Raw genomic sequence first — 10,039 nt, 5'->3', positions numbered from 1 at the left:
TAGATTGATAGTATGTGTATTTTTTTTTCCAGGTACTCCCCAACAGAAACATGGTGAATTAAAGAAATACACCTTAAAAAAAAAAAAAAAAAAAAAAAAAAAAATGAAACAAGTAGACAATCATCATAACAGTACTACTGCAACATCTGCCACTCACCCACCCACACTTCAGGAAGTACCAGTACATAATACCTGTGTCTAACACATGCACTCTCTCCAAGCACACATGCATGTGTAAACATGTAAACACACACACACACACACACAAACGCACGCACGCACGTACACCAAAATATTTCAGAAAATTAGTTGAATTTCCTTACATAAATTTGTTCAAAAGCACAACAAAAAAGAAACCTGAAGGTCCACAGTGAAAGATATTTGAAATTATCATACAATTCACAGTGTTCACAAGAAAATAACTTTATCAAAATCTTAAAAATTATATGCTTAAAAAATATGACACATATGCAAAATATGAGAATGGATGTTACTGAGGTTCTTGGTAAGTTTATGAATCTTCATGTTGTACATGTTCAAAACATATTTGTCTTTATATAGAATATATTTTCATTACATATCATCTTTCTGCCACTTAATGTGGGACAATTATGAACAATCACTAAACAGTTACAATATCTACAGTATGCCATTCCCAAATGTTGATTCATACTTCACCATATCATTTGATATACTTGTATTTACTACTAATCCATGTTTACACTTGTAATAAAGAAAAAACTACCATTTAAAAATTTTTCTACTATATTATGGTCTGGTAACTAACTGCCCGTGGCCATATGACAAGGCTATACGGCATACATGTAGGAGTGGGTCTTGGTGGGCAGTGGGGGTGTGGTGAAGGGGCTGAACCAAGTGAGGGAAAACCGACCAAACACCGCCTGGATACTCCGCCACCGCGACTTCTTCTCCCAGCTGGCCTGCTCCTTCTTCAGTTGCTCAATACCCTGCAAGTTGGAGTGTGGCAATCACAGTTTGGCCTCGCAATACCGGTCACAGATGTGAAATATAGTGTGGGCAAAAGCAGTGTGCTGATTGGTGGCAGGGGTGAGTGACTGGTCACTCATGTAAAATGTCTGGCAAAGCCTTAACCTAGTCCAGTATGCTCCTGATGGGACAATAAAGGACTGCATGATGATATCTAATGCAGTGTATGTACTTTGCATCACTCCTCAACACCACATGGAGAATGTACAGCATACCACACTTGAACCTAGGATAGCATCCATATGTAACAAAGGTCTGCCTATACTTTCCAGCATATTGATACAAGCACTGAATTGTATGGTTTATAAAGGCACCAACATCCCTGCATGTGTCAGCCTCGGTCACCTAATGGCAGCTCTCCACGCTGCTCAGTCTCTGGCAACCTCCCTGTTCAGTCCCTTATCCCTGAGGCCAAGTTCTTTGACCTCATCCCAGGTCCCCCCTCCCCCCCTTGCAACCCTTCCCTCGATGTTCACACTTCTCACCTCCTGCACCCAATTGTTATCTTCCATCTTCTCAACATGCCCAATCCATCACAATCTTACCCCTCCTCATCATAATACCAATACATTCCAGTCCCATCCTTCCTCTCAACTCTTCAATTGCAATCCTTGCTCACTAGGCCTCACATTCAAGGACACACTACACATCCAACTAATTGTTGTAATTTCTGAATGTCTAAGCCTACGAAAATTCTCTTCCTTTTCTGCCCAGATCTCATTACCATATAGCATTAAACTCCTAAAACATGCCCCATACAAAGATTCCTAAACACAGAGAAAGAGCCCTCTCAATGCTAGGAGAGGCAACAGCTCCCTGAACTTCCTCAATCGCAGTTACAGTAGTTTATATTTTCAGCAAATAACTAGCAACCCAGTTCATTCTTGTGACGGCTGACAACAAACACGTGAATGTCATATTTGTCAGACATGAATACATCAACTACCACACCTCTCCTACATACTGGTACTATCAAATACGTTAGCTATACTGTACCTACTGTGCTGAATGGTGTTAAGTCTATCGCTTTACCGATCATGTATGGCTGATATGTCAATGACCACTAATTAAACTCTTTACAAGACAGAGGCTTCCCCAGCTAAATTTCATGGGACAGTAACCTGACTAAAGTACCGGAGGTGAGGCCTTGTCTTATGGGGATTTAATCATTATGGACAGCACAGGATTCCTTGAGCTGAATAAAATCATATGGTGGTTGTCAGAGTATAATGCCATGCCTAAGAAACCCTCTGCCCTTAAAATATACAAGACATGCAATGAAGCTTGCCTAGAATAAAAAGTGGTTGAAAGAAATTTTGGAAGTTTTTCCTGGGCTGTCACTTCCTACCAACAGCACTCTACAAAACGGTATGAGAAATGTTACACTATGGCAGTGAGACTACCTGTACGAGGGTACATCAAGTAAAATGAATGCAGTAGTTATAAACCTTCCAGAAGGAAAAAAGACGGGAAAATCAAGGTAATGGAGTAACTACAATGTGCTTTTTAGTACATTTTGTTACTGGCATGTGGTTAGAGGCTTAAAAATTAGGTCAAAGTACAAATAAGTGAAGGTGTCCTTACCGTTTCATCATTCCAAATGGCATTAACTTGAGTGAAAAACATGACTGCAGTGAAAATAGCAAAGAGGAGGCTCTCAAAAATGAGGAACAGCAAGAGTACAACAGTGGCTGGGGGAGAAAAGGAAGAACACTGCCGCCATTCACTCTTGACACAGATAATGAACTGGTAGATGCCCAGGAAGAGCCCATGCAGGCTAAGCAGGGCGATGTACAACTGAAGGAAAGAGAAAAAAAAGTATCATACAAACTACATAATGACAACAGATTCACTTTAATTATTAAATCATCAGCATTACAAGCACTTCTACATTAATGAGAACTCATTTCTTACCTGGGTTTAGAGTTAAATGTTAAATAACTGACACTCACCACACTCACTGTTCAAAATACAGTACTGAACCTTTTTACATGAACTCTGTAAATTATGAAATTTTACACAACTGATTCCAAATAAATCCCAAACAAATTTACATATGTTTCAAGGACAATCACTATTATGTTCTCTCACGAAAGAAGTCATGCAGGCCTTAGCTTGGAATCCCATCATAAAGGGCTAACATTGTGAATGTATTATTGCTTGGTGATTTAATGTTAACATCAGCTGAAATGGACATGGGCAAATATTTGAAAAAACAACCTCAGACCACTCTGAACATTACTCAAGACTTTCAATTAAGGTGCACAAGACCCAAATAAAATAAGAAGGTATCAAAACAACATGCAAACAACTGACCACAATTCTTGAACTTACAGTGAACAGAACAAAGAACTTCTGGTTATTCTCTCCAACACAGTTATTGACCCAGGGGCAATGGTGGTCCATTTTGCGTATGCAGCGCTGGCATACGGAGCAGTGGTGGGCGCGCTCTGGCTTGATGCTGCAGCACTTGGGACACTTGAAGATGACCTGACCCTCCCGTAAACCCATACGCTGGATGTTTTCACGAGTGGCATTGCCCTTAGGAACTGCACCCTGCATGGAAAAAAGATGTCTGTTCTGTACTGCCTACTACCATATATTTTATTTAAATATTGCTAATGTCTATTTAGACATGATGATACCGTATACTTTAAGATATTATTACTGTACAATATTCAGTGCAGTATTACTGAAAATACACTACAAATAATCTGTATTCCTTCTTATAATACCAGGCACTGTACTATTGCCAAAATGACAAACCACATTATTCTTTTAAGTATCGTATAGCACTTATTTGGGAGGATAAAGGAATAAGGAAAGAATGCAAGTACAGTGTTTCTGTATATCGTTAAAGGCAGCCACCCTCCCTGAAAGAGAGGATATAACAACTAGCTATATAAAGGGAAAATGTGAAAGATTTCACAGTACTCAAACCAGATGTACCTTATGTTAAAACCAAATTCTGGATATTCAGGTATAATATCTACAGCATACCAGTTCTACTGCACAGCACTGAATTTAAACAACGAAGAACCTATTCAAGTTAGATGATACAATATGTATGACAAATAATATATATATATATATATATATATATATATATATATATATATATTATACACCCAGTATTATCAATTCTGTCATTTCCACAGGTGAAGCCGCAAGCCACCAGGCCAACAAAGAAGATTACGATAAGTTCTTACTATAGTTACACTATAGTCTTTCTATGTTATTTCTGCTATTAAGTCAACCACAATTAGAATTTTCAGTTAAGTTTCATTCTTGCCTACTGGCACAAAATTGCCAATTAAAGTTTTGTTCTTACCTACAAAGCCAATGTGCTAATTCCCTCAATTCATGATGCCAATCAACTGTACATAAAACACTGTGATACTCTATTACAGAAAACATCTGACTCATAATGAAGACTACCAGTACCTGTACTTTGGTTATTATTCATACTTACAGGGTCTGTGAACATGGCTCTTGCATGTGATGAGAGGGCAAGGATGGCAAACACATTGAAGAGGAGGAGATTAAAGGTGGTGTAGATGGGGTAGTTTGCTGTGCCCAGTATGACGGTGAACACCACAAACTCCGCATAGGTGACCAACAGCCATGTCATGACAGCACAGATGATGCCACATATGTCTGACACACACCACATGCGTCCCCCCATGCACTTGTTGTGGGGATCCATCTCGCCCCCTCGTGACCCCAACGACTCGTACATCGCTGATCACTCATACACCTGAAAGTGATGAATAGTTGTTGTTGTTGCTGCTGTATTTGTGGCCCCGGGCTGATTAAGAGGTTGGTATGAGACTGTGGGGCATTTTACTGGCTTTAACTTTGGCCTAAAACTCTCATCTCTCCATCTTGAATTCTGAGTTTTACTAATAGATTATCTCTTTCTGCTTTCGAGCTACACAAAATAAACTGCATAAAAACAAGCTGGTGTAAAATAATTAAAGTACTGTACAATGGGCTCATACAGTATGCGTGATCACAGTGCATGAGTTTAGCCACAATATGTGGGACAGAGGCAGGGAGTGGCCCAAAACCTCTATTTTCCCAGACTATACAACCCCCCTCCCCCCCACATGACATGCCCTCAAGAAAGTAAAAGTGACGAACCAGCTATATTGTCTGATTCAGTTCCTGTAAAGGAAGAAGAGGATGCAAGGTCAGTTGTGTCAACACTGGACTTCCAGGGGTTTTTGGCCGAAGTGACTGAGTTAGAGGCTTGTGGGGAAGGTGCTCAAGAGGAGTCTAGTTATGAAGAGGAAAGTGTTGGTGCAGTGGGTGGTGCGGCAGAGGGGATACTCTAAGTGTGTTGCCGCACCTCAGAACCCCTGCTATATAAGTCCATCAGGCCTGTCATCTGCTGTTTTAAAGGTGACTGACCATATTTTTGTTATTTTAGCTATATCTGTAGTATGTATCTTAAAAATTTTCCCTTTACTATGTTTCTAAGGTTAAAGAAATATCAAGGTTTGAGGGGGGTCCCGCCCATATGCTATTTTTCCCATAAGATTATGCATTCATGGTACGCGAAATCACAGTGCGCAAGGTCATGGACCACCCATCCACTCACATACTGTGTGAGCCTTCTGTACCATATAACTGGTTATATCTGCCATCTAGGTATGATGGTCTATGTACAGTCACTCATAAAAGAAAAGACCCCCCCTGCCTTAGAGGCAATATAACTCGGGGTATTCAGTGTTGGTAACAGTGTATTTGACGTCAGCTATATGGGGGGATGAGGAGGGGTGTTTGAGAGGAGGGCGGAGTTAATCTGCACGAAACACTGCTTCAATCCACATTTCGAGTCAAACATACTTTATATCTGACTTATGTTGTCCTTCACACAAAATTAACTTTATGCTACAAGAACAAAGAATTTTCAGGTGATAACACAATCCCATACCCGAACATTTATGCATTAATGCCGCACATGATGCAAATGAAACCTCCGGCCTCAAGGGTTAAATGAATGGGCTCGACACATTTAGAATGAACTTTGAATGAACTTCCCCCAAACGCAGCTTCACACCCCCACACCTGACGTCATTTACAGTGTTACCAGGACCGATATCATATTGGTTGAAAGGTGTCTTGGCCGAGGGGGTAGTTTCTTTTATGAGTGACTGTACAACTATCTATCTGTAGTCGAACACTTTCATCCTGTAAGGGGTGGCTACAACTAAACTGCCTCTGTGCTACCCTAGATTCTACCATTTGGCTACCCTCCCTCCAACTGACACACTCCCATACCTCTCCACTCATTCCTTCACCTCAACTTCTGATCCCCCACCCTCTTCCCTCTCTGCCACCACATGAAGGCATGCCTCTCCAGCGTCTCATGTGTAGTATGTCCTTGTTATATATCACTCATTTTCATGTCTTTTTCTTTTTTATATTATTCATTTTAAATTTGTATTAACCCTTTAAGCTGGGTAAATCATTAAAAAATTTAGTTTTTGCTTTCTCCAGACGACTTTTTTAACTTTAAAATGAACTCTGGGTTGCTGGAAAAAGCTTTTAGTATCAATTATAGGTCTTTATCATTCTATTTCTGTGTCTGCCCTCCTCTCTTCATATTTCTCCCATCTTTCCTGTCACTTCTTATTGCTTTTCTTTCCTTTACAGGTGGCTTTACATTGAGTGACAAGCCAAATGGTTTCCTGTAAGCCAAGAAACCATTTACTACGCTGGGTTTACTCACCTGGTTTACTCACCTGGTTGGCTACCCTACTACAATTAACAGTATGGCTCGGTGGGAATCTGCATTACAAGAAGTAGGGCAGCCCATACCTGCTGGCACGCCAGCCTCGTTTCCTATATACATCATCATCAGAATAGACTATTGATTAGAGGATGAGTTTTGTGCCATATGCACGGTAGTTGCACTAATTGAATGATGCAACTGAGTCAGCACTAACAGCATCATCTGAAAGAGAGTTCCAGAGGTCTATACATCTGATGCTGAAAAACCTGCGTCTACACTCAACTGAAGTGCGGGACTTGGCCACCTTGAATCTATGGCCACTGGTGTGAGTTAATGAAGGAAGAGAAAAGAGCTCAGGCGGTGCAATTGGGGACTGGCGATGGAAGATTTTCCAGCATTTAATGAGGTCAGCTCTGATCAGTCTCCCTTTTACAGAATACAGGCCCAGGTTTTTCAGACGGTCAGCATAGCTGAGTTCAGACAGGCCATTGATTTGCTTAGTCCATCTGCGCTGTACAGACGTGCTCCCTACGTGTCAACAAGTGGGTTGGTGGAGGATTAGTGCCCCTCCCCATAAAACAAATAACTCAAAGTCAAATGGCCACCCCTTACGAGATTGTGGCGTCTGGCAACAGATAAACTATATCCTAACCTAACCAATTATTACCAAATCTACATTAAATCTAACCTTTCCACATTGACCTTTCCTAACAACCTAAACTTTCCCAATACCAAACCAAAAACTCTGTTTACTCAAAATAGGTGTTATAAAAAGGGAAATGTATATTAAGTATCAGATATGTTGACTGCAAATATCAAATTCCTGGTACTCAGTGGGTGGGTACTTATGCTATACTCTAATACCAGTCCTTAGTGTGGCCAAACCAAAGCAGAGATTAATGATGAACCTGAGCTGTAATTCCTAATTACATATCTTCATCTGTTTCACTGAGACTAACAAGAACAGGCATATACGGAATTTCATAACTATTATGTTACCGTGGACATCATAAATAACACTTAAACACCATACTACATGCCGCTACAAATCCCATACTCCCAATATCCGACAATTAAGATCAGACTGTGAGCAATTTGAAACTACAGTCTGGCAAAAGAGTTATGGCCAATGTTTCCACATATCGGTGATAGAAATTTGCTCTATGACCACTTGCCTGCAACATCATGAAGAATAATTTTTATAAGCTTGTGTTACGAGGCCATTTCTTTTGACGTTTCCTGTTTTCCAGGCTAGCCCAGTAATCTTCCCTTCTTACAGATCATGCACCAGACGTTTACCAAGGATTTTAATATATAGCAGCCTCATTTACTTATTTATCGCCTCCAGAAGTTTACCAAGATCGTTTATATTTAATTATGACTACGAGGCTTCATAAATTTGGCTCTAGATAATAGATTAAAAGGTGTAATTAATAGAAGATCCACAACGTGAGCTGGAGATATCAAGGTCACCTGGCAACCCGGCCAACAGCGGCAACACAAACGCTATTTATCTTCTGACTATGGTGAGGTGTTATCATTTTATTTTAATTTTACTACTGCCATAAGATGATTATATTCGACTTACGAGACCTCTGTTGTGAAGGCATTTAGGTGAATTGAGGTGTTAAGTAATGGGGCATTTGTTTACTGTTATTTATTTTTGTTTATTTGTATATGCCTAATGCATGAGCCACTGTCATAACCATCAGCAGCACCACCACAGTCATCACCGTCACCACCACCACCACCACCATCATTTTCCTGTTACCACCACCCTCATCATTTTCATCAGTCATCACCACCCTCATCATTTTCATCAGTCACCACTACCAACACAAACATCATAATAATAACCACCACCCTCATCTTCACTATCATCATCATCATTATTAGGGATTTCTTACTAGATTGCGAAATGAGAGTTGTTGCAATCACCATCATAGCAACCTCAGGAGGGTACTCCCAGAGCTCGGTTCTTGGAACCCTCGTGTTTCTGTTGTATGTCAGTTTTCTTAACAATGTTGGGAACTCACCCACGAAAATATATGCAGATGATCTCAAACTGTATGTAAACATCAAGCTAGATACAAACCAGAATATTGTCGAATTATGTGACTACCCGACAAGCAGACATTAACACTCGCTAGGGTTTCAAAATCTTGAGGTTTATCCATGAATACTGACAAATGTGTATGTAATGCTAGGTGAAATTAGGCTCGACTTCTCGTTCCTGTTTCACCTAACGTGGAGCGGGGTCCTCTTTCGAGACCGGAGCTTAGTGCAATAAAGAGAGGCAGGACACAAAAACTCCAGGCAACAGCTTTTACACGTATATTACCACAATGAGACACAGGACAAATCAGCAGATATTACAGCACAATACATAGCAATATAAAACCTTATCTAGGATATGTGTATCTCGCAGGATACTTGCTTCTCTGATAGTAATGACAACACAATCAATCCTAGTGTATCAGGAGTGCAGTAAATATAGGCGGGCGCGGGAGGGGGGTTGAGTTTCACTAGGAGGAGATAGGGGAGGTGCGGGGAGTGACTTGTGACGGCTAGGGGAAAGTTATGGTATTACTGGAGGGCGGCAGATATTAGCCGTGAAGTTTATATGGTTTCCACTAGCCGAGGGACTTTGGTAATTGATTTTATTCTTGATTCACACTTACTCGGGATATTGGAGTGAGAGAGGGTGATAAACAAGATGTATGGGTAGCGTGGGGGAGGGAGAGAATACCATTAATACTCCCTTTCACAATATTCCTTCACAGTAATGGGGGAATCTCCAGGCGGCACAGGCTTACTAATTGTATAACAGGGATGTCACTCATAAGTATAGTTCATCAGATCTTGTTCCACACACTCGTCCTTTAACTTCTCACTGTGATCTTATTTACCTCGATATTCACTATATGAAATCACTGCACAATACTTACATTAGGGGAAATCACACTTAACCTAAATCACTCGTACTACAGTATCACACGTATTCATCAGGGGGATAGGCAGGAACATGTCGTCGGCGATCCTGCCGGGCTAGGGGCACCGCCAATGCGAGGCGTGCCGAGAGGGCACGGGATAACTCGTAAGGGCATCCTCTCGCGTCCTGGGCTTCCCGTGACTTCCGGGCTTGGCTCAGGCGTGTGGCCCTCGGGACTGGGGCCGAATAGCTCCAGGAACCTCTGTGATAAGTCCCGGCCTGTTGTGAGGGCCTTACGGCGTCGTGGGGGCGTAGGGAGAACGCGTCCGGGTGTCCTGGGGAGAACCGAGAGAGACTGT

At 41.2% G+C, this 10,039-nt stretch overlaps 1 protein-coding gene across 1 annotated transcript; it reads right to left on the bottom strand.

The window, feature by feature from the left end:
• Positions 1-332: 332 nt before the first annotated feature.
• On the bottom strand, positions 333-4,753 carry LOC145412827 (palmitoyltransferase ZDHHC3). Its single transcript, XM_080282618.1, has 4 exons — positions 4,481-4,753; positions 3,343-3,564; positions 2,593-2,805; positions 333-968 (listed from the first exon to the last, which is right to left on the bottom strand). Exons 1-4 carry the CDS (start codon positions 4,745-4,747, stop codon positions 810-812), a joined length of 861 nt encoding a protein of 286 aa, XP_080138744.1. The 5' UTR covers positions 4,748-4,753; the 3' UTR covers positions 333-809.
• Between the last annotated feature and the right edge of the window lie 5,286 nt (positions 4,754-10,039).

Source organism: Coenobita brevimanus, chromosome 94, assembly GCF_032717465.1.
Source record: "Coenobita brevimanus isolate Jiangsu-jjx chromosome 94, ASM3271746v2, whole genome shotgun sequence".
NCBI lineage: Eukaryota > Metazoa > Arthropoda > Malacostraca > Decapoda > Coenobitidae > Coenobita > Coenobita brevimanus.
Note: the sequence above shows the minus strand (reverse complement) of the source record. Positions and strands in the feature narration are given on the sequence as shown.

Coding starts and splice junctions, on each gene's coding strand:
- LOC145412827 (XM_080282618.1), bottom strand. CDS start 4,747: ATGTACGAGTCGTTGGGGTCACGAGGGGGCGAGATGGATCCCCACAAC. Junction 3,565..4,480: donor GAGCCATGTTCACAGACCCT/GTAAGTATGAAT, acceptor TTTTCCATGCAG/GGTGCAGTTCCTAAGGGCAA. Junction 2,806..3,342: donor AGTTCTTTGTTCTGTTCACT/GTAAGTTCAAGA, acceptor TCTTTCCTTCAG/TTGTACATCGCCCTGCTTAG.